A 26,743-nucleotide genomic window follows, 5' to 3' on the forward strand; every position below is an offset into this window, starting at 1 on the left:
TTTTTGGATAAAAACTCCTTACATATTTGTTATTGGAGTACTACATATATATATATATATATATATATATATATATATATATATATATATATATATATATATATATATATATATATATATATTGCTATATCGGCATAACGTAAAAACTACAACACCAAATTTTTTCTAGAAGGTCTAACTTAAAATTGCTTTATACTGATATGGCATCTAAAAGTGATTTACTATTTTTTCTATTGATTTTTCAAATTTCATAATCCAAACATACAAAATAGTGATAAACATATGTTTAAAATATTATCAAGTTTCCACTATAAGTGATCCTAATAGAAAATTAATTGATAAGGAAAATTATAATATAAACGTTTAAACTAATCTCTTCGCATACAGAAACAACAATTATTGTCATGAAACGCGAAGACTACGTTATTCTCACAATTAGTAATTAAATAGTATCACGACTATGATTGCAAACGGATTGAGGTAAACGGCCGATAAGAGAAGTTATCTCCGTTCTTGACGAACAAGAGTAGGTAACTAACGTGACGCTGTTATATGAAGTTTATAACTCTGGTTCCATAATGAAAAATCTACCTTATCGTTCGATGCTATTCCATTAGTTTCTAAGTATTTAACCAGTAATTCTCAACTAGGCCAAGGATATTAACACACATAAGTACATTTTTATTATTATTAGATCAGCCGTTAACTGTCCACTGTCGAACCATCTCATCTAAACCTTACCCATAGGGGGGAAAGGGATTGTTAGTAATGGAGACTAAAAATTCCATTGCTAGCAATATGCCCAACCAGGTCTACCTCCTCGCGGTTCTCCCTGGAAACTATCATGGTTAATTCCTGATGAATTCATCATGATGGGCTAACTGGCCTGCTTTCATTCTCATCTAACATCCTTCACTGGTGCTCCGCCAGCGTATCCCGTTAGCGCAGGCGGGGTTACCATACCATTTCACCCATCAAAAAAAAAACCTTATCCATAAACGGAATTTTGACAATAGTTGCTTTGCTTGGTAGGCAGGTTGGCAACCGCAGTTTATGATGTTTAAAAAGGGATACTGCTGCCTAACCCTAATCATCAACATCAACTATCATCAAGTTCATTTAATCACTTCTTACGACACCTACGGGAATGGAGGGAGCAGTCCATTCTATGCCTAGATCAAACTACGTATATTATATATAAAATACATAAATTATATATAAAAAAAACACACGTACGCTTACTATTATACCCTTGTATGAGTAGAAGTGATAATCAGGAAACTTTTAAAGTCTAAATATCGTTAGGTAACATTTTTGCTATTGATCCCATTTTAGTTTTATCATGATCGAAATCTTTTCTTTTTGTAGAGCAAAACTATATTTCCTCCAACAGTGCAGGAGAATACTATAAAAAAAATTATAACTCTACGTGGCGAACGATGTGAAAAATCTAACCGATAAGTTATTTCGGTCACTTGTCCTTCTTGGGAAAACCGCCGGTTTCCAGTTTAGGGCGCAGTTTGAAACATGTCCAACAGCGGCAGCATAAAAAAATATCCTTTATAAATTGATGCAATCATTTCTCATTTTCATAAATATATTCTTAAATTTTTCATTGATTTTGGTAGAATACTCAATCTTTATCTATCACAACTGAAAAACTAATCTGAAAATATAAAAATTCTGTGTCACAATTTTCGTTCACGAATCTCCGAAAGCTCAACCGATTTTAAAGAGATTTTGGATACATATTCTGCTGTAAATGTTTAAATATTCCGGCTTGATATAACTAGTCGTTTTTATGCTGATAAGCAAAAATGAATCCAGTAGTTGACAGTGAAAGACAAAACAACATTTGCCAGGTTCAGCTATCAGTTAGTAAAACTATAATTCAAAACACATAAATATGAACATATATAGAGTAAAATAGAAATCTTTGGCGTATAGGGAGATAAAGGATATGGCCTGGGATAGAGCTGGCTGGAGGAAGATGCATGAATTAGTTGCACCGATAAGAGGAAACTCTTAAATGAAAATAATAAATAGAGTAAAATAGAAATCTTTGGCATCCTATATTAAGGGAGAGTTTTAATAATTAAATGGAACACTTTTACTAAATAAATTTTGGGACTCCCATAGTTAGACTCGTATGATAGCTACAGACTAAAATTATTTTGTTATATTTCGACCCACAATATATAGAGGATAATTTTTAATGTAGTTTTAAATATAATTAAAGAGATAAATTATCTTAAATATTTGTAACATTAGAATAACCAAAACTCGACTAGTAGTTCAGTTATCAGGTAGATACCTTGACCTAGTGACAAGAGGAAAAATAAGTTGTTTATAGTCATATTATTCAACAATAAACAAAGGGATTCAAAAGTGTTGCTACAGTTTTTATTTGTTCTAAACTGTATCTCAGAAATGGGATACGGTTCTGGAACGGCAATTAATTTAAATGATACTGATAGTTTCACAGATACAGAAATGTTTTTCTTTCCACAAAAACTGGCACTCGATTTTCAAAATTGATAATACCTAGTAAAAAGCCCTACATTTTTATCTGTTGAAGTTTAACCAACCTATTCTTCGTTATAATTTTATCTGCAAATATCCATTCAAGTCAGTTGAATAATTTTGCCATGAGAACGTAAGGAAACAGATAGTTCTCAGTACCGAGTACAATAAATTACTACAACAAAGCCTTAAAAAACAGTAAAATAATGGCAATTTTCGAAAAGGGAATATTGTATTATTTAGTCATTTGTCGAGTAGTAAAAACTAATTACGAAAGAAAAAATCCTTTCGCAGTATCAAGCGAAAATCGATAGAAATATTGGTATAGGTAAGGGCCGCCTAAACGAACACATCAACCATATAGGTATCGTGCCAAAAAGGACCAAAAATTAAAAGGACAGGTAAGAAGAGGTGTGTAGGGAAAATGAAAGATGTCTGGTGGACTCGGAACATATGAGGTAAAATTGTTGCTTAACCCAAAGGCGGTGAAAAGCTACCAGGAGAGGTCATTTCAATCTCGTCCTGAACATGACCACGGAGTTGTTCAGCGAAACAAAATAAGTCCAAATGTCGGAAATAAGATCAGGTATTTAGGTCTAGGTACAAGTATCCCATACAATCCAAAAGGAAAACAAACACTACAATATAATGTTATCCTAATGGCTTCTCAGAATCGACATGCAGTTTTTGTTGTATTATCAGCACAACGTATTTGATAACAAGTCCTTAAAAGGTCGAATGTCTGGAGGTCAATGTTGAAGGGCTTGCAGGATAATGTCTATATTTATACCTAAGCATAATAAAATTGGGGAAAGGACAAGTCTGTACATTGGAAGTTTCGCGTGTAAAATTCACAGAATTGATTTTGATGAAAATTTAAGTGGAAGAATTAAAAAACATGTCCAAGAGAATTTACCTACAAAAAACAAAATGCCCTGTGATATACGAGTATATAAATGAATTATAGAAGTTCAATAGAACATTTCTATGTTGTGGTTTCTACCTAAAAACGCGAATTTCTTATTAAATATCATAAACAAGATAAATAAGAAGTAAATAAGCAAGTAATAATATTCATGCTGAAATTAATATGCACTGCTATAAATGAAAAATTGGAAACAGTATACTATCTAGTGAATCACTAGTTTTAGATACATTGGATCTAAAAACCCAACTAGGACAAATTCTAAGAAACATTTTAAGCGTTTACATACATTTTCCTATCGTCTTACCTCTTGACCCAAATCAAATATAACGAACTGTTTAAGCAAACATTAGATTTGATAATCACACGAGTATTTGATGATAACTATTGTTATTTACGTAAAATCTCTAAGGTGTAAACCTTAGTCATCAATGGTGAGTACTTATGAATACTATGGTGGAAACGATATAATGTATCTTGTGACGTCAATAATATCAAGCTATTAAAAAATGTTGCCATTTGTATCAGGAGAACTATCATCTTTTTTATCAACTTCTGTGAACTGTTTTTTTTCATTTTATGTTCAGTAGCATAAAAATATAGATTTACTGCGAAATGTTGCTATTTATATAAGTAATTGGTTTTATATTTGGGCTTATTTAGGACATTAACTTTTTAAATGGTCCCTGCCTGGACGTTTTTTAAATTTTGTTTTTCACAATACAAAAACGTCTTATATAAATAAAACAATGTTGGGTTAGTTACATCATTTGTAACTCCAGAACGGCTGGACAAATTTAATGAATAATAAATAAGAATAAATATTAAAATATCGGAAACTGTCAATTAAAAAAAAAATACAGAATAAATCATTTAGATTGTTAGGCGGCACGAAGTTCGCCGGATTATAGTGATAAATAAAGCGATCTCAAAATTAGGCATAGGCCACTACGCTACAAAGAATGCAGCGTAAACATGCACTGAATGTCAAAGATAGATCGATATTCTCTGTTTACATTTATAGTGATAGGTTCAATGTAAACTTATTTGAAGACAGAATAAAATTAACTCCTTGTGCTAAATCCATAAAAATCTATTCTTCGATTGAACGACTAAGCAACCACGACACTATGCTAATAAAGGTAACCTACACCATTCATTGCCATTCGACACAAAACAGATACAATGTTTTCAATAGGTAAACTATGCATAACAGAAGGCCCTAAATTTAACCGAATCCATACCAGCATAGTTTATACTGTAACATGTCCGATCCCTGGCAATGATATGTTAATTTTATTGCACCAGCTTAAAAAGGATACCGGTTTCAAAGAACTGTTTCGAATATTTAGGATTGCAAGTGACAAAAATAACAACCTCCGCGTATACACTGTGGCGTCTAAAATCGAGTGAAGCGCTACAAAAAACAGAATCTTTACTTGTAAACTGTTACAAAAAAAAAAATCATCCTAGCGATATTATAAAATAAATATTCACGTTTGTATTTATAATAATGATGTAAGAGAACAGGTTTGGAAAATTGGGATCGTTAAAAAATCGGACTTACGGTGTTACGGCGAGATGCAAGTCCCCAACACACCTGATGCACGTTTCAGAAGATGCGGTCTAACGCGCGAAATCGCACCTCATAGAATGCAATAGCTTCAATTTCAGTGACTTAGAAACCGATACTGTCCGCTGGGGCCTCAACTCTTCGGGGGCATCACTAATCAGTGGTTGGCGAAGTATTGCTTGCCTTGTGAGTGCGGCGCGGTACGTCGCGTACCGCGTGATGGCCGGCAGCGGAGTGTCAGCGCGCACGGCGTCGTTCGTGTAAACAAAACGCGCTGGTGGGGGCCCCGCCGAAAAGCCTGCCCGAATCCACTCACTTACGTCACTGTGTCACCGTGACACGCGTCTGATGAGTTCCGATTACTTGTCTGGAGATGCCGGCTCGGGTTTTGATAACATCACTTTTACCGCCTCACATCTAATTGCGGCGGGTCTGGCTTGCGTGTCTTTTAGGTTTTTTTGCTTTACGATATGTTAAAGTTAAAAAGTTTTGAAACTAAAGTTGACCAACATAATCAGACCATAAAGTGGTTTTAAAAAACTAATCACTAAAAATATTTGTCACGATATAAATATAAACCACTAAAACCTGTACAGCGATGACTACAGCAGCCTGTTATTGTTTAGTGATACATTACCATAAAAGAAAACAAACATCGAAATCCTAGAAAATGAATTTTAATCTGATTCCACAAATAGACTTAGAGATAAAACTCGCAGAGGGCAAGGCTATCTCGTAAATTTTATCGAAAATATTTCTTCCATTCTATAGAATCTTTGTTGTAGTTTCAGATATGAATCCAAGAATAGGGTTAAACGTCCAAGGGCAAATATTGATTAAAAAATGTCACTAATTTTTATTGTATGTTTGGATTCAGAGATGAAAATACCGAACAATACGCTCATTAGAAACCTTAATCTGACCCCATCTGTACCTACAAAGAAATGTGACAAAAGGTTTATCATTTTCAATCATCCTAGTGCCAGAAATTAAAAAATCACCTCATGATTTCCACTTTGTGGATCAATGTAGTAAACACATAACCCTTATCCATAAAAACTATAACCTTCTACAAATGTATTTTAACTATTACAAAGTTTTGTCACTTTCTTTCAAATTGAGAATTAGTACAACAGAAGGAGACAAAACAGCTGAAATAGATTGATGAGAAGTTTAACGTTTTTATGAATAAGAGTTTTTCCATATTACAGCATGGGATTTTTCAACAAAAGGAATAACGAGGTTTCTTCAAGGTCTGCAAACGTGCACGTAATTGCAGGCGTTCATAGGCAACGGTAACTGTTTACCACCAGGTGGCCGTATGCTCGTTTACCATCTAAGTGGTATAAAAAAGAGGGGTTAGTCGACGCGCTCTCTTACTAACACTAATAATATGGCAATATCTATATTTGAAAAAATCTGAAAGGGCTTTTTAGTCCAAGAAATAGTAAACAATTATAGTCATCATCTACCCTTATCCCAATTATTATTTGGGGTCGGCGTAATATGTTTTCCTTTTCTATTCTTTTCTATTCCCAGTCATTTCCGCATTCACTCTCATTCATGTCTTTTTAGGTCTTTCTCTGCTCTTATAGCCATCTACTTTCATACTTAATACTTTTTTTAAATATGCTAAGTAAACAATTATAGTATTGTTCAATAATAACTAGCCTAAATCATATAGGTATTGTATGCGACATAAATTAAAATTATTGTATTTCTTGTATAGACAAACTATTTATGTCTTCATGCCCATAGAAAGAGTAACAACGTCGCCATGGCACCCATCGTGCGTTATAACTTCTAAACACTATTGCTATTTGTGTTGTGTCGTGTGCGAGTATCGAAACAATGGGTGGAAAATTTTGGATACCATATAAACTAAGTGTACACAAATGGCAAACTAAATAATTAAATATATGGATCAACGTCACCTATACATAACCTCATAAGGCTCGGCACTCACTGGCAGGATGGCATTGATTTTAGGTGACGAATCATAATATTATAATTTCATATTATGATTGTATGTCCATGTAGTCCCAGCATAGATAAGCTAATCTAATCTATCCTGTGGGTATCGTAAGAGGCGACTAAAAGAACTTAATGGTAGAGCATCCCTCTAAAAGCATCTCTAAAAGCCTAACTGCGGTTGCCAACCCGTCTGCCAAGCGTGGCAACTACTGGCAAAACTCTGCTTATGAGCAAGGGGAATTCTTATGCTAAACAATAGACAATTAGCAACTGAAATGATGATGATGATAAATGAATAAATGAATGAGTATACTTTATTTGCATTATACAATATAGGGAAAAAGCTAGCAATATACCCAACCAGGTTGACCTCCTCGCGGTTCCCCCTGGAAACTATCATAGTTAATTCCTAATAAATTCATAATGATAAAACTGGCCTGTTTTCATTCTCATCTATCACCCTTCACTGGTGCTCCGCCAGCGTATCACGTTAGCGCAGGCAGGGTTACCATACCATTTTCACCCATCAAAAAAAATATAGGGAAAAAACAAGACAATTAATAAATAATGTATAACTTTTAAATTAAGTCTCTATATTGCTCCCTGACGGTTCAAACAAACATCGTGGCATATAGCGTGGACATAAGCAAGATTTATCAGTGTATCTATCAGTAGGTCAATCAATATATCCGGATCACAAGGACGCAGTTGCGAGAATAGCTATTGACAGTATAAAGTTTTATATTAAACCTTTAAACTTTTAATAAATAATAAATACTACGTCCATAGTTACTTTATTGTAACTTTCATTCCCCTGGACATTTCGAAAAACATGCTCATGTCTCATAAATTTTAAGTTTCCAAGCTCGGCAGTTTCTGCTTTGCGTTTATAGATCAATAATAGGGTTTTGCCTTTTATTTAATGGGAGGCCATTAAATACGCCTATGAAAATGAGAGAGAGAGAAAACAAATAAAATTTGTTATCAAAATTGACAGAATAAAACCAGAGATACAAACTAATAGATAGATAGAAGATAATACATACAACTTTCCTACCGAATATTCTTGAACCAGACTAACTTTGCTAATCTTTGATGGTGGAATTTTATTTTAAATAAGGATATATACTACAATTATATCGGGTGTTTTGGCCCATATATCAAAAACAATTTTATACACAACACTGGATAACAATTAGATAGTAGTACTTTTTCTATATCTGTGTGTATCTGTAGAGATCGTCATTTCATGAAAAAAGGACTGTTTAAAAAAAATCCGTAAATAATTCCGAAAATCTTCTATTTATTCCTCACCATATTCACCCTCACGAATTCAATATGTTAAAACATTTATCTTATGTCATTTGTTAAAAAAAATAGTTTCTTTAAATTCTATTGAGCAAAGCATATTATAGATAACACATGAATAATATAACATCGAAACCGTTCCAACGGTCAAGGAATAAATACAATTTAAATTTAAAAAAAAAAAAACATTCACGTGGAACGGTCATCTTATCAGAAAACAGTAAACACGTTTATTTTCAATATAAGTACATTTTAAGATACATTTTAATATGGAATTGATGAAAGTCAAGTTATGGTCATACGGTGTTCTGTTAGTGAAATGACGCACAATATGTCTGCGTTAATATTAATGTAGAATATAAAACAGATCGTTTGATTACATAAACTATTTCGACCTCCCGTTGCTCCAAATCACATTTACATTTTGTAAATTTATTCTATTATTCTTCTTTTATTTTTTGGAAAAATCGATCATTCCACGACATCACCCCCATGATTACCTTAAATTTATTTACGAATGTATACAACATAAGTTTGAAGTATTCGTCTGTATATTTATGTACGAATCTGTTGGTGATTTCATAGCACCCATGCAATATACCATTTTTAATGCCTTTATAACCGACTTCAAAAAAGGATGAGCTTCTCAGTTCGATTATATTGTTTTTTATTTGTTACCTCACAACTCTGCCATTTACAAACCGATTTGGAAAATTCTTTTTTTATATAAAAGGGTATACCTTCAAATTATTCCCATAGGAATTTTATCAAAATCGATACAGTAGTTTAGTTTTTAAATCAAAATAATAGTTTTTGTCACGATTGAAGTCGTTTTTTTGTGAAACAAAATCTTAAATTATTTGTTTCAGTTGTAATTTTATCGGAATAGATAAATACGAGTAAAACATTTATTTAAAGAGAGGACGATTCCATTGCTAGCTATAAATATTTTCTATCAGGTCGATCTCCTCTCGAACTTTTCCTACAGAAACTATTGTAATTAATTCTTGTTGAATTCATCATGATAGATTAACTGATCTACTTTCATCATCACCTATCATCAGTCACTGGTGCCCTGCCAGCGTATACCATTAGTATACGTCGGCAAAGTTACCATTTCATTATCACCCATTAAAAAAACATATTTTGCATCCTCAGCACACACATAAACTTCCAAATACACGTAATTGTAAAACAACATTAAAGTTGTACAGTACAAATAAACATAGAGCTTATAAAAATACTGTCAGGATAGTTCTTAATAGCTACAAAACAGTATTCGTCATTCATTCAAGGTATCTGATGAATTATATCAACTCCAATATTTCAGTACCAGCAACAAAAACCAGCCCATATTTATTTTAACAGTTTCATATTGTAAATGGCTCGATAACGCTATAAATACGGAGAACAACACTATTCGTCAATGGTTTCACCAACATATTTTATCAGTGACACACATATTTTATCATTGATTGTTGACAATGAACAAAAAATTCATTAAATGAATGAATGAATGAATTTAAATTCAGATAAAATATAGAGATAATCCTACTGGAGACAAACAGATCATATTCGTTACAAAAAAGATTTTTTTCTAATGGGTGAGAATAGAATAGTAATCCCGCCTGTGCCATCGGTATTCATTAGGGAGTCACCAGTGACAGGTGATAGATGAGGATGAAAGCAGGTCAAGTAGCCCATCGTGACAAATTCCACAAGAGTTAACTACGATGATTGGGAATCATGGGGGGAACCGCATGGATAACCTAATAGGGTATATTGCTAGCAATGGGAATGGTTTACTAACATCCCCCCCCCCACTTTGGTATTAAAACCACAAAGTTATTGTTGTATCAGCCGTTAACTGATTAACGTTGAACATAGTTGTTACAGTTTGGCTTTTGGTGGTGTTTTAAGAAGGACGCTGCTGCCTACCCTTCCACCATAACACCCACGAGAAAGGAAGGGGTAGCCTATTCTATGCCGACAAACACAGAACCACAAAGTACAAGTAGATATTCCGTATGTATGGACAATAGATAGCGAATCCATGTACTATATTGATACGGCCGAGAACCTCATCCCAAACCTTATTCAGGTAAAGAACCACTATATAACACATTTAGCTAATTAGGACAATTCTACTTATGTAACGACAGATGAAGCTCTACTTACCCTCAACTACTATACTATTCACCATTTGTTTTTAAACAATTTACAGAGTGTGACGTTAAGAAGAGCATTATTTCTATAACGTCTGATGCAGTAGGTAGCGATTGCATCAGTCGTAAGATGATCATTCCGATTCTTGATGAAATATTGTCTATAATTTGCTTTATCCTAAACCGCTCCATTGAAACTTGTACCTTTCCAAAGTGTTGGAAAGAAGCACAAATTATCCCCATTCCAAAAAAGAACAATCCTCATTCTTTCTGTGATTTGCGACCTATCTCAATCCTACCATTCATTTCTAAAGTGCTTGAACGCCTTATTCATACTCAATTGACAAAATTTTTTACTGAAAACAACCTATTGAACCCTTATCAGTCTGGCTACCGACCCGGTCATAGCACAGTAACAGCACTAGTCAAGATTACTGATGATATTCGATCGGGTATGGAACACGGCCAACTTACCATTCTCACGCTCCTAGATTTTAGCAATGCGTTCAATACCGTTGACTTTGATATCCTGCTAGAACTGTTACGCTCTCTTAACGTATCTCCGCCTGTAGTTGAATGGATTCGTGACTACTTGTTTGGACGCCGGCAGCGAGTACGAATAGGTGATACATATTCATCTTGGTGCGATACGTTTGCTGGCGTTCCGCAAGGTGGCGTCTTGTCTCCTCTCCTTTTTTCAGTTCTTATTGACTCAATATCTGACCAACTAACTTCTCTCTACCATCTATATGCAGACGATTTACAAATTTATACTCAGGCCTCTATAGATAATTTAAAGGATGCTATCGCTTTAACAAACAAGGATCTTAAACATATAAGTGATTGGAGTAAGGCTTTTGGACTGAAAATAAATCCTTCCAAGTCTCAGGCAGTTCTAGTAGGTAGTTCTAAGTTAATACAAAAGGTCGATCATTCAACACTGGCACCTATAAATTTTGGTAATGTGGCTATCCCCTTCAGTGCATCAGTGAATGATCTAGGTATAATTATAGATAGTTCCCTTACTTGGCGGCCACAAATAGAATCTGTCAGCAGGAAAGTTTTCGGATCTGTATGCTCACTTCGTAGACTGCGTAATTTCCTTCCTACTGCTACCAAAATTGCGCTATCCCAATCTCTTTTACTTCCAATTCTTGATTATGCCGATACTTGTTATCTGGATCTTACGGAAGACCAGCTTAACAAACTTGAGCGTCTTCAAAATGTTTTTATCAGGTTTATTTTCGGTCTTAGAAAATATGATCACATTTCCGAGTTTCGCACTAAGCTCAAGTGGCTTCCTATTCGTTTTCGCCGGAATACTCATATTCTTTCACTGCTCCACAATGCCCTTTTCAACTCTTCTTCCCCTCACTATCTGAAGGAGCGGTTTGAATTCTTGCATACCGTCAATTCTTTTAATCTTAGGTCTTCTGAGGGCCTTCAGCTGAAGATTCCGGTACATTTCTCTAATTTTTATGACAAATCATTTACGGTGCAAGCTGTACGGCTTTGGAATGCTTTACCAGTTTCCTTACGAAATATAAAATGTACGGCTGGTTTTAAAACAAAACTGAAGAACTATTATTTGAGCAAGTTGTCATCTTCTTAATGTGTTTATATGTCTGGTTAGCATACTTATTACTTGTATACTTTTCGTGAACAGTATTTATATATTTTTATGTATATATGTATGTGTGTATATATATATATATATGTATATGTATGTATATAAATATAATAATGAGTAGGGATAATATTTATATTATTATATGTATCACATCTCCCATATTTAGAACTAACAAAATTTTTCATCGTGCCTCCCACCAAACTGTTTATAATTACTCCTCTCCATCCAAAGGTTGCCTGGAAGAGATCGCTCTTAGCGATAAGGTCGCCCATTGTTTTCTCATTGTGATTATTTCTTGTAATTATTTATATTTATAATAAGTTTACTATTGTAATCTTTTGGAGGAAACAATAAAGAGTATCTATCTATCTATCTATCTACTTATAACAGAAAAAAAACTAGAAACGCACTTATTTCTATTAGCAAACCCAAACATTGTAATTGATATAGATTGACTTTATATAAATTGTAAATGACGAATTGATCGCCCTGTCCTTTCTAAAGTCTGTGTCTATTCAATCGTGAATATTGATATTGATTGGTAGAAGTGGGTTTTTTTTTCACCGTTTACAATTAAATATAATTTGGTGGGCAGTGTGTTAGCAGAATAAATTCTGGAACTTGTTACGTTGGCCTAACAGCACAAGCTCGGAACGAGTGTTTTCAATGTTATTTCGACCTAATTGTTGCAGGTTATAGGGTTTAATTTTAAAGATTACTATGCTAAACCTTACAGTGATGGTCATAGAGCACGAATACAGTATATTATCTCTCTTTCCGTTACGCGAGGTAATAGTAAAATGTTACAAAAAAATAAAATAAGAAAAAGCCATACAACAAAAATGAATATCATGGTAAAGCACGTTGTTATCCTCCTGATATGTGGAGTTATCTGTCCCGCCTCATAATGGGACTTTAATTGCTTGTTCTAAATGTTTTACTAAACACATAACTTACATATGTATATTTTGTTTACATTGCAGCGAAATTATGATGTTTTGAGCATTCTTTATGTTATTAAACCTTGTTTAACATAAAGAATGTTTCATAGAGACCGCTAACTATAGAATAATACGGTAATCAGTGGTCTCTGGCCAGATCCCTTACTGAGGTAGCTAAAGAAAATCAAAATGCCAAAGGCCTATACACTTTCTTACATATTAAGATATGTAGAAGATAGAGAGATAGAATGAGGTAAGCTTCAACCACTTTGATAACCCCTCTTGTATACACACAAAATAACCTATATTACTTTATATCTCGGTCAATCGATTTATCCAGATCACGTTAAAATCAATCTATACTAATATAAGAAAACGGAAAAGTTTGTTTATTTGTACACGCTAATCTCTGGAACTACCAGTTGGATTTAAAAAAATGCATTTATACAGCACAATACGACCACGGACGAAGCCGCAGATTACAGCTAGTAACAAACAAAAACTAATCAAGTCAATCCGCTAATAATAATAGACGTAACTGTAAAACAAAATTTATTGTTATATAAGTATACATTAATAGTTGTTATATTCTTTACCTATTCCAATAGTGATGTACCGCGTTCGTAATTCACTGTTCATCCCAAAGGTTGACTGGTAGAGAATTAAGTCCGCCTTTTGTACATCATCATCACTATCACTCACTACATAGTATAAAACAAAGTCACTGTCGCTGTCTGTCCGTCCCTATGTATACTTAAATCTTTAAAACTACGCAACGGATTTTGAAGCGGTTTTCTTTAATAGATAGTGATTCAAAAGGAAGGATTATATGAATAATAAATGCATAATATTGTAGAGAAACATTGATAATTTTAGAGGTTTCTAATGTGATGTAATGTGTACCCGTGCAAAGTCGGGGCGGATCGCTAGTTATTTTATAAATAAAAAGTACATTATGATCAAATATACAAGTAAAAAAAACAGGTACTGCCTTGTTCCCTTATGAATAGCGACATATATGTTCATAGCCAAGTGATAATTACAAAACCGTCTTTAAATATACATAGGGTCATCTATGTCTTCCAATAGACATCGTGTTAAAGGGTCTCAAAAGAATGCGAGTGTTCACGCTTTCTGGCTGTAGGAAAGTGAAAAAGTAGCGAGTCCAATGAGGTAATAGTACGTCTGATCGCTAACACCGTTCACCCGACAGCATTCACTTTCGTTTGGAGACAAACAACGTAAGATGAATTTTAAGAAATATAATAATAATAGGTACAACGTGCAATACGTTATATTTCTTTTAATTAGATAATATGAGTTAAAAGCCCGCCTTATACGAATCATATTAAAATTTACTTAACTCATCAAATTTAAATGGTCCCTCGCGCTGAGGATGTAATATTATTGGAGTAATATACGAGGTTTGTCCGGAAAGTACGTATAAAAGTTTTTTAAAAATTTTATTTTACAATTATTCAGGTAAATCAATTTTATCCCCTTCAAAGTACTCCCCCTGTGACATAATGCACTTGTGCCAACGCCGTTTCCACTGTGAGAAGGCTCCTTGAAAGTCCTCTGGTTGTAGGTTTCTCAGCTGCCCCGTCGTAGCTTTTTTTATCTCATTTATGTCCCCCAAATGCCGCCCCCGAAGTACCAATTTGGTTTTTGGGAACAAGAAGAAGTCACACGGGGCCAAATCCGGCGAATAGGGGGGTGTTCGGTCACCGTAATGGAATTTTTACTCAAAAACTCACGGACAACAAGAGAGGTGTGGGCAGGGGCATTGTCGTGGTGAAGAATCCAACGCCCCTCTCGCGCCAATTCTGGACGAACTCGTGCCACACGAGCTTTGAGGCGTCTGAGCACATCGACGTAGAATTTTCCATCAACTGTCTGGCCTGGAGGGACGAATTCTTGATGGACAATCCCCCGAACATCGAAAAAAACAATCAACTTGAACGCTTTCTCGGCCCTCTCTGAATCTTTTTAGCCACTTGTGGACGGTTGGTTCCTTCACAGCATCATCCCCATAAACTGTTCTGAGATCGGCAAAAATTTCACGGCCATTCTTGCCGAGTTTCGAGAGAAACTTGATTACGACGCGCTGCTCTTCAACGGAAGCGGGCTCCATGCCGACGGGGTTTCGTTAAGAGGTAACTTCACAGATGGCGTGACAAGCCAGTTCGCACCGCACGGCGGTCAGACCAGAACAGAAGCATTGTTAGGGACATAAGGAAGGGGTCCTGCGCTTACCTGGCCTCCCCACTCCTCTTTCTCGCATTCCAGAACACTTTTATACGAACTTTCCGGACAGACCTCGTATTTACATGGCCGGATTATACAAGGCAAACCTATTATGATTCGTATAAAGTGGGCTTTTTAACCTTCAAAGTCTAACTATGTCTAAATTACGTTTAATGGGACTGATAATACTAATTTGCCTAAGTACTATTGTACGACTTTGGTGCAGTCTTCCTTTGGTAAAACACCTCTACGTAGAAACCCACAAACGCTACTAAGGTCGTTTATAAGTACGAGAGATCGTTTGTAACTAGGAAATCCGTGCCCGATACAGTACTGAAAATATATAGGTAAGCTATGATTAATACAATATTTTGCTTTATTATTATTTTAATACTACCGTCCGAATGTAAGTATTATCTAGTATTCTCATCTTCGGGTATAATATAGTATATCTTATGTGTATATACATTTATTATTTAAATAGCTGTGGTTTTCAATAGTATTTGTTTGTTTAATTTTGTTTATATTTGTTTCATTTTAGTATTGTCTTAATTTTGTGTTTTGTTTACTTGTATTTTATTTTGTGCAATTTCTAGTGGCTACCAAATTACTATTTAAGTATATAATTATGTATTATTTTAGCTGTTTGTTTGCCTTAAATAAATAAATATATTTATTTGAGTATTTTTATAATTTATAGTATGTAGTTATGTATATCAATACTAGTACCGCATTTAAGTATTCTAACACTTCCATAAAGTTGACTGGAAAAGAATCATTTCAGCATTAAGCCTTTTACAAATACCTATACCAGTTTTTTTATAGATGATAATGGAATTATAGCCCCGCCTGCGCTAACGGTATACGCTGGCGGGGCACCAATGAGGTATGATAGGTGAGAATGAAAAAGCAAGTCAGTTAGCCCATCATAATGAATACACCTGGAATTCAGCATGATAGTTTCCAGGGGGGACACATTGAGATCGACCTGATAGGGTATATTTGGTATATAGGTATATTGCTAGCAATGAGACTGGTAGGCTGCATTACTAATAATCCCCTCTCCCTACCTGTACCTATTAATATAGTGTTATTTAAAATTAATATTATATTAATACAAATGTAAGTTTCTTAAAGGATATTTGATGATTAATTTATGAAAAAGTTCTCATTGATCAGTCCTACTAATATAGTCCAAATAGTAAATGTAAAAGTTTCTAAATATGCCAATATGGATAATATATCTAAAATTATTACATCATTATTAGAGGTAAATCAAAATAAAAAATATTATATAACAAAAATCTCTTGTAATAGTCAAACCAATAAACACCTGTGTCCAAAAAAAATATACCCACAACATAGAGAAATTGTAAGACCTATTTTTAAACTGGATAGTAAATTGGATTGTAACAATTATTGACTACTAGGTAACTATACTTTCTATTATTGATAAAATAATAGTAGAATTGATACAATTATATGCATAAAAAATTGTATGTATTCATTAGCTATAATAACATTTTGATAGTCAGCACCATACAAGCACCACACAACTAATTTTCTTGTTTACTAATCTTGTAAATATATACTTAAATGAAAGAAAATGAGTACTCATATTGTTTATTATTTACATTAAGGCATTTAATACCTTTGGCACCTTGCCCTATAGTCCTGGCATAGAGTAGGCTACCCCTTCTTTTCCTGTGGGTGTCATAAAAGGCAACTAAAGGAGGGTGAGGGATGGGCAGCTCTCTTAAAATATCTCTAAAGTCTAACCAGTTGCCAATCCACCTGCCAAGCATGGCAATTACTGGCAAAACTCCCCAAGAGGAAGGCTATGTTCAACAGTGCACAGTTAAAGGCTGATACGATGATGATATTTTTTTATAATTCAATACCTTGCAACACAATATTTTAACGGACAGATCAGATGAGTGTGGCATTTGTGGTCCATTTCTAGAATGATGCAAAGATTATCTGAGCAATTGCAATAATTCAAATAAGTAGTAATAATAAAACAAACATGCATAGTACCCTATTAAATAAATTAATTAACTTAAAATATCTAAATTTGTATGATAAAAAACGATTGGAATATCTGGTTCTATAAATATTAAAAACCTAATGCAAAAGTTAAATATAAAACTAACTAAAAGAACATAAATAAACAATTAAAACAATTATTAAAATACCCTCCTATTTTTTAGAAGGGATTGTTAGTAATGAGGATTAGTAGCCCCACTGCTAGCAATAGAGGGTCTATCAGGTCAATCTCCTCGTGGTTCCTCTGGAAACCATCATGCTTAGTTCCAAGTGAAATTATCAAAATGGGCTAATTGACCTACTTTTTCATACTCCCCTCTCATCCCTCACTAGTACCATACCAGCATATATTGTTAGCACAGGTGCAGTTACCAAAAAATATTAATAAAAAACATTTAAACAACTTGTATAAGTTTCAATACTCACAATAACCTTCCTTGATAACAAAAATCCATAATTATACACTAGCAGAATGATAACCAGTGTGAATTGTCCAAAGTTAGTACCTACCCACATAGTTCATTTAAAAATATTAACATGGTGGTGGATAATATTAATTTTACATGATGACAACACTTGACTATTCACAAAATATTTTCAATTAATGTTACTAGCAACCCCATTGTTAGCAATATACCCAATCAGATCAACCTCTATGTGATTCCCCCTGGTAATGATTATAATTGTTGAATTCATCACTATGGGTCCACTGACCTGCCTCCATCGTCACCTATTATCCCTCACTGGTACCTTGTTAACTTATACTAATAACATAGATGGAGTTACCATTCCATTATCATCCATTAAAGCACCATGAACATCACAATATAGACTGTGGGACCCATACAATCCTTCATATTTCATTCCTGAAGAATCAGGTGTTATGCCTATGTAACCTGTAATTTCACTGATATATCCCACTCTTTACTTGTATAATAAAAATGTATCTTTATGAAACCCCAGTTACAATTTAGTTTCATGTTAATATTATGTTGATTTCAGTGGCTAATACACAAACAAAATTATAAACATACCTTTTATATTATAGTAGGCACAACTATGTGCAAGTAAATAGATGCATTACTGTTCGTTTCAAACGAAATTTTAAGTACGGTACTAATACTAATCGCGACGAAAACATACGCGATTCTCACTTATTATTATATACAATAGTACGCCAAATAGCGCGGAAACACCAAAAATAAACCAATGATTGCACACAATATCGAATAAATATACAGCTTGTTGTAAATTACTCACTAATATTTCACTAAAAACAGAATTGCTGATTATTTCATTACCACAGCAAGAACTCATCACATAAGTTTTTTTAATAAGAAACTAAGATAAAAATGTAGAATAAAAGTTATTTTCTTGTTACTAATAATAAATTTATATTGACTACTGGCTACTTATAATGTAAAAAATAGGCATGTATGTAAACACCTGACAATGATACAATTGACATGAGACGTAATACATTGACAGTGACAGTTGTCTTTTTTGTGCCATAGATCGGAACTCTACTCTACGGCACTCACTTTTTTAACAATATTAATAAATTGATCTGAGTCATCATTCTGATGGAAACAAAATTTACACCTATCCAAAATTGTTTATTATTAAATTAATTTTTTTGTGGTATTTTTTATCGATTAGCGAACGAGCAGTAAAACTACCTCTACAAAGCAATTTCAGAACTAAGATGTTTATTATGAATTTAATATTTAACAGGTCCGATAGAGACTTATCTAACAAATTCACTATAAGAAAACGAAACTTGGAAAGTGGGATCGTTAATAAGGTGAACTAATTGCCCTATTGCTATCAATGGAGCAATTAATCAGATCCCCTTGAAAACCACCCTGCATTTGTAAATTTACCAGAGGGAGACTTTATACAAAAGTAGTTTGCTTGGGCACCTTTGTCCTATTCGTGTTTCTACCGTAAAGCAGTCGTTTGCATGGCTGTGTTACGGTTTGGTTAGCAGTGAATTTACAGGGTACAGAGAAATAACACTAATCCTTAGGAATGGTAACGCATGGGGGGTTTTTTATGGGTGAAAATGGAATAGTAACCCTGCCTGCGCTAACGGGATACGCTGACGGAGCACCAGTGAAGGGTAATAGATGAGAATGAAAACAGGTCAGTTAGCCCATCATGATGAATTCATCAGGAATTAACCATGATAGTTTCCAGAGGGAACCGCGAGGAGGTCGACCTGGTTGGGTATATTGCTAGCAATGGGATTCTCAGTCTCCGTTACTAAGAATCCCTTTCCCCCCACGCATGGGGGTTATCTTGGTGAAACAGTAAACTCTGTTATATCCATGGTACTGCTCTTGTCTATAGGCGACAGTTACCATTTTCCATCCATTGATCGTCAGCTTCTTTGCCATTCTAAGTAAATATATATGTATATATACATCATCACTTACTGGTGATTGGGTTGGTAGTGGTGGCTGGATTACCAGCATAACTACCGACAATGCAGACTGAGTTACCATTCCATTGTTACCCAAAAAAATAATGATAAACTAAGCAGAGCTTGCACCATGAATATATATGGGGAGAAAGAAATTGTTACTAATAGAATCTAGTAGCCTAGTATTACTAGCAATCAAGTCGACCTTCACATCACTTTCCTGTAATTTTTTTTTTATTTATTACAATAGGCCAACTGAGCTACTTTTATCCTTATCATCTCACACTGGTGCCTGGCCAGTGTATACTGTAGACATACATATAGACCAATACAAGAAACTTATTAATACAAAAGTTAATGTTGGGCGTAAATAGAACCTGCAACTACTGGAATTTAAGGTTATATACTATCAAGATCAAATACATTAGTGGTACTGGTTGTTTAGATATAATCAGCACCCTCACAGATATATAGTCAAGACCTGTAAATTCACTTTTATACGGTGGAGAAGTACCACGCAAACCTTGCTTATTACCTTTATTGATTAATGCAAATAAAATATACTCATTCATTCAAAGCAAGCATAGTTGATGAAAGAAATATAGATGAAAAAGAGATACCTACGTGGATCAGTTTTTTAACCTCCCTGGCCTAGGACTACTGTTTACATAAAGAAATTACAACTACCAGGCACATTTGATAAACCCAATCTTATTATCAGGAAATAATTACTGTAGTAAAATTATAAAGAATATTTAAAGAAATTTAATTTATTTTACACATTTAACTTAAGCGATAGGTACAATCATTAAATTACACAATTTTTTGCTATGCACTTCTATTTTTAGTATTCGCTTGCCTCATATAACAACTAGATTAATTAAACACTTATGGCCAAATCCCCGAAGGGATAGTCAATAAGGACATAAGCAAAATATATTAAAGATAATTAATTTACATAATTAACCACAATTACAAATAAGCTATATGGTTTAAGTTCAACAATAAATTTTAAATGCGTCACAGACGATGTATTTAACATAATAAATACATTCACAACTCCTGGTTGCAACTGTTGAGTTTCCATATAAGAATAAAAAAGTAAGCAAATTCTTATAAGAATTTTTGTGAGATTTTTAATTAAGCGAGGACGTTTGTACTTTACAGTAGATAAACCTCAATACACTCGAACGGTTTATGAACAACATTATTACTATAACAAAAATAATTTTACAAAATAGACTATGTCATAATGAGATTTTAGTAAAAAATAAAGTTACATTGACTATTTCAAAATAGTTGGTGGTTGTTATGACAAAAAATTATATATATATATATATATATATATATATATATATATATATATATATATATATATATACATATATACATATAAATTATATGTATATATATATATAATTTATATGTATATATATATATATACATATAAATTCTATAATATGATGAAAATTTTAAACATTAAAAACATGAATTCTCCTGTATTCAATGATGTCAAAATATTAGATTTACTCAATGTATTTTCTTTTAATAAAATAACACTCCACAGACTATTATGAAAGATAAAAGTATTTTTTTAGTCATAAGTAAATCTTATCATAGTGGATCAATGTTTAAATGATAAACCTAAGCTATGAAAAACTCATAAACTGCATTCATGATACTCAAATAATATTTATAACGGTATAAGTGTATTAACTTATTATTGTAAATATTCTTTATGTCAAAATTATTTTATTTCTTTAAATATACATATTTGTAAGAATATATATTACAAAATCAGGAAATAGTCATTTAATTAGTCCGTTACAGTATATATAAATAGATTTGTTTGTAAAATTAAAAAATGCAGTCAATGTTACAGTCTCATTTGGGGCACTATCTTTATGGGTGAACCTGTGACGGGTTTCTTTGGACTTAGCTTGTTTGGCGACCGCATCACCACATCGACAGCTTTCCTAAGAATTTGGTGTTCACTCTTCTTGTATTCGTCTGTTATTTGTGACAAATCTAAATCTGCATCAATTATCACAACCTGAAATCGACATGCAAAAAAAATGTGAAGAATACAATAATAACACCTTATTGATAAAAACTTAACTTTTAGACTTTCGCGCTGCATGTTATTATTTACATTTTATTGCAACACTAGCGGCCCGTCCCGGCATCGCACGAGTGGACATTTTTAAATTTCCCTTCACTGCTCTACTCCTATTGACCATAGCGTGAAGAAAAGTATACTTTAACCTGCCCAGGAGTATGAAGAATAATTATAACAAGTTTCGGTAAAATCCGTCGAGTACGGAGTAACATACGGACAGACAGACAAAAATTTTACTGATTGCATTTTTGGCATCAGTATCGATCACTAATCACCCCCAGATAGTTATTTTGGAAATATATTTCCTGTACAGTATTGACCTCCCTACAGATTTATTATAAGTATAGATTATATTAGACAGGAAATTAACACGATTGTTTAAATAAACTCTGACACGTGATAAACATATATATATATATATATACATACATAAAATAAGCCACTCCTTCCTTTCTCATGGGTGTCTTAAGAGGCCACTAATGGACCTTATGGTCGAGGGAGAACGCATATTTTCTACTCAATTTTAATAATATTAGCTAAATTCACACTAATGTGTAAATTTAGCTTATATTCCTCCGGCAAGCATCACGGCGGGACTAATCACAGTATTAAGTTACCTAACAATTGTATGACTGAATACCAAAATGGTCACAGTACTTTAAAGATTTTTGTTTAAAAATTTAATTCAATTTTAACTTTTAAATTTTAACCAAATTAAATCTTAATTAAATCTGAAAATAAATAAAAGGGTAATTTATGACATTTTCAACTGCTTTTTATTACACTGATTATATTAAAAAAAAAAAAACCTGTTAATATGTCCAGGTTCTGGACTCTAAAATCTGGGGTTTTCACGCATCTTGTGTGCATCTCCTGGTTGCCAAATTTTTAAATGACAACCCTAATATCACCTCATATCAGGAATTAAATAGCTTTACTTACATATAATATTCTATGTAAGTAAAGCTATTTCACAACTGATATGAAGAAATCTCAACAACGACAGAGCAAGAGCTACTATGTGGTTGCCACTTGCATTCCTTGCAACTTGAGATACTAGATGACAAGAACTTAAAATTGTTTGTTCAATGGCCTTGTAATTGTTTGCATACATTAATCATTACAAGGCCACACCCCTTAATATTTTCTGTCAATATCAATTCCAACAATAATAGTATACTTACTGGGGCAGGGCACTCAGCAAAAGCCCTGTTTACCAGCCAGTCTTCATGCAATTGATGGAGATCTTCTAAATACTTCAGTGGTACACACTGCTCTTCAGATCTAGCTCTTTTCCTTATTCTTTCATGAACAACAGATGGTGATGTTTTCAAATAAACTGGAAATAGAAATATTTATAATTCATCTAAATAGATAATATTAACCACTTAAACATAGATCATTTGTGTAGTTTTGAAAAAATTAAAAATTGTCTCATAACTTCTGTCTACAAAATAAATCACAGTAAAATTTTAGTCCTTAGTATTAGTAGTAGATAAGAAATACAGTCGGGCATCTAAGGGGAGGGCCATGCCCACCCTAGAATTGTCTAATGCCCATCCCAGCTTGCAAGCAGAGCTTTAACTATGAGTAAAGACATATCTGAGACTTTATGACTGAGAGTAGATATGTCTTATTTAAAAGTTTAGACCCTCTTGAAAGAGTAATCTTAAATATATAAGACAGTAGCTAAAGCATCCTTAATGAACTAGACAATTCAAATATTATAAATATGAAAGTGTTTTTGTTGACCAGCTTTTGGTATTTTAATTTATATGCCTTAATTACACTTATCCAGGTTAATCAGCATGTCCAGTACATGCAGACAAAACTATGGCCACTTCTAGTACAATATTATATTCTACTAGTGACTCAGCCCTGCTTCTTACATGTAGATAGAATTTTCGAAAATAATATATAGCCTATATTAGTCATCGATAATGTAGTTTTCTGTAGATGAAAGAATTATTAAAATTGGTTGAATAGTTAGATAGATACTTTTTATTGTTTCTTCCAAAAGATTATATTAATAAACTTATAAATACAAACAATTACAAGAAAAGATTAGACTGAGAAAATAATGGGCAATCTTGTTGCTAAGATCAATCTTTTTCAGGCAACCTTCAGATGCTGAAGAGTAATTATAAACAGTTTGACCATAGTTTTTGGGTTTATCCATTACACACAAATCTTTTTATAATATTAGTATAGATGATGTGCAAGTATTAGTTACTATCAACCACTTTTTACTGGAAGGACAGATATTTTTTTAGTAGTATGAAAGGGAAGCTTCGAACCTCGCAGTTCAGTAGTATAATAAATCCTAAAAGGACTACTACACTATCCTATATATATTTTAGGTGGCTATAAGAAATCAAGATGATTAATTTTTGTTCAATTTTCATTATTTTACTGAACTAGGTGTTATTTTGCAGTCCATATCACTACTTAGTTAATAAATTTTATTACTCTTTTCATTACTGTGAAAAAAGTTTAATTAAGATTACACTATCTAATGTCAACAGTGGTTTATTTTTATCTTTGATACTTGAATAGTAAGTAAATCTAATCTGAAATAATATAAAAACAAGTAAAACTTGACATTACAAAAATACTAACAATCATCATCATACAAGATATAAATTTTGGGGTCAGCTTAATGTTTTTATCCATATTACCCAAAATTTTGGATTTTAGTTTTATGACAAACCACCTGCTAGATATCAATCATCCATGGTAATCCATATAATAAAGATAATAATAAAGGTAATAATTGAAGACATGTATGGATGGTGATGTCACAGTTTAAGATTTTCACAATTCTATGAACATGTGAAGGTGTTATGTGGATTTATGTTAATGCATTAAATAATAAAATATTGTAAATGTGAAAGTGTGTTTATAATACCTTGTCACCTCTGCTCTGTCAATCTTATTGATTACTTTAATATAAACATGTCTCATTGTAGTTTGCTGTGATGAATTGTGAAGAGAAAATAAATCTATTTATTATTATTACAAAAAATCATTACGAAATTTGATATATACATGTTATTTGGAATGGAGAAGAGTTAGGGCTACTTTTCATCCCAGTCTCATAGACAAAGTTGCAGGTAAAAGCTAGTAAGTATATGAATAGAAGTACAAACCTATAAGATCAGCATCAATAGACATATGTTGTTGAATAAACCGGAACCACTCATCTAGAACAGCAAATTCTGCCTCATGAAGTATTCCATTTCTCAACATGTTCTCAACAAAACAGTATCTAGCACTAAAGATCGATCGCTCCATTAATTTCACAGGGGTCGGCGTAGGCCTTAAATGCATGTCCACCATGGTCAATGACACGTAAGACTGAAAGGTCATTGCCCATTTCGCTGGATCTTTGTACATCAGATCCTGAAATAGTCATATATAAACATTTACTAAATACTTAACATTATTTGAGGTTATAGTTATATTAGGTGGTTATAACATTTGATTCATCACTTACTAAAAGATTCCATCCTCGTAAATTGCGCCATTGCTCCACTGGTTCCGTCAGTAAAGTAATATCTTCAAATTGCCGAAAATGTTCCAAAAAAGTCGTTTTGCCGCTTCCAATATTTCCTTCGACTAAAACGGTGAAAGGCTTTCTATTTTCCGAATTCATTTTAAAGAAACACCGTTGTGCTGTAAGGAAAGGAGATTTATAATAGGAACAACGCAATGACTCATAAAAATGCCAAGTTAAAAACGGATAAATACCTATACCAATGATGGAAGACACAGTTTCCCGCCTAAATAAATGTGAAAACAAACGCGGGAATACGTTATGTCAAAAGTGAATTATCATAAATTACCTTCAAAAAATAATGTTGAAATACGACTTCTTAGCATTTCTATTGATTAAATTATAATTACATTTCATATTCCTCAGATATTCTTATAATTTACTTGAATATTTTTGTAGTAATAAATGAAACAAAATGAGTAAAATTTTTCAAAGGTAAAGTAAACAATGAATAAAGATGAAAAAATTGACAAATTTTCATCATAGTAGAATGCACATGATTTTGACTTCTGACGTTTGGGAAAAGCAAGTGGGAAAAAAAACCACAGATTAGAACATAGAAAGGGAATATCCTTTATCTATTAGACAGATTATAGGGTCCATTCTAAGACGTTATTTCTTTAAACTTATCTTTAAAATGAAATTTTAATTTGATACTACAGCTAAATCATCGAATTATTTAATCTAATATAAAACAAGTTTCTAATAGATAAGTCAAAATTAATAAATAAATGAATTTAGTTTATGATGTTTCATGAAACTGTAATTTCGCAACTACCATTTTAATATATTAGATTAACAAATAGGTTCATAGAAATGGCTGAGATTCTACACCTATAGCTAATATAAAGTATATTCTAAATTGTGCGCTATTGTTATACGCTGGCGGGTCATGAACAACCATGCAATTATAGTTAAGGATAATAGATAAGAAGAAAAGTAGGTCAGTTAAACCATCGTCATAAATTTACTATGAATTCAGCATGATGATTTTCAGGAAAAACCGCGAGAACACCAACCTACCAGGTTATATATAGTAATGGAACTACCAATCTTTATTACTAACAATTCCTTCTCAAAAAATTATTAAAATTTTTTTAATATATTTTACGGCTCAACATTAAAGGTCTTTAAATTAAATTGACCGATTGTAACACTATTTTCATTACAGTTATCTTTAAAACTAATATATTAATTTGATAGTTTCGCGAAAATACTAGTTTAAAGTTTATTATAAACTAATAATTTTAGAGATTGATTTAGAGAATGGTGTCTCAATCCCATGCTTTTCGCTGTTATGGGCACAGATTA

At 33.0% G+C, this 26,743-nt stretch overlaps 2 protein-coding genes across 6 annotated transcripts in view; both read right to left on the minus strand.

Annotated features, from left to right (window-relative positions):
- LOC113518480 (solute carrier organic anion transporter family member 74D-like) overlaps positions 1–18,751 on the minus strand; it is a 69,944-nt gene extending 51,193 nt beyond the window's left edge. The window contains exon 1 of one of the 4 annotated variants that reach the window (XM_026903434.3): positions 18,593–18,751. Coding sequence is in view for 1 of the 4 variants with exons in the window: in XM_031913269.2 (XP_031769129.2) it covers positions 17,759–17,787 (29 nt within the window). In the remaining 3 variants the exon portion in view is untranslated. The other 3 variants (XM_026903432.3, XM_031913269.2, XM_026903431.3) reach the window with 3 other exon arrangements.
- A 2,446-nt stretch (positions 18,752–21,197) lies between these two features.
- Positions 21,198–25,938, minus strand: LOC113518318 (deoxynucleoside kinase-like). Of its 2 annotated transcripts, none has more exons than XM_026903182.3 (5): positions 25,722–25,938; positions 25,373–25,551; positions 25,026–25,278; positions 23,061–23,215; positions 21,198–21,810 (listed from the first exon to the last, which is right to left on the minus strand). In XM_026903182.3, exons 1-5 carry the CDS (start codon positions 25,756–25,758, stop codon positions 21,634–21,636), a joined length of 801 nt encoding a protein of 266 aa, XP_026758983.1. In that variant the 5' UTR covers positions 25,759–25,938; the 3' UTR covers positions 21,198–21,633. The 2 variants fall into 2 exon arrangements, with proteins under 2 accessions (XP_026758983.1, XP_026758984.1); XM_026903183.3 differs by having other exon boundaries at positions 21,199–21,810; positions 25,627–25,766.
- Positions 25,939–26,743: the final 805 nt, after the last annotated feature.

The sequence above is a fragment of the Galleria mellonella genome, unplaced genomic scaffold, assembly GCF_026898425.1.
Source record: "Galleria mellonella isolate WM207_F2 unplaced genomic scaffold, CSIRO_AGI_GalMel_v1 utg171, whole genome shotgun sequence".
NCBI lineage: Eukaryota > Metazoa > Arthropoda > Insecta > Lepidoptera > Pyralidae > Galleria > Galleria mellonella.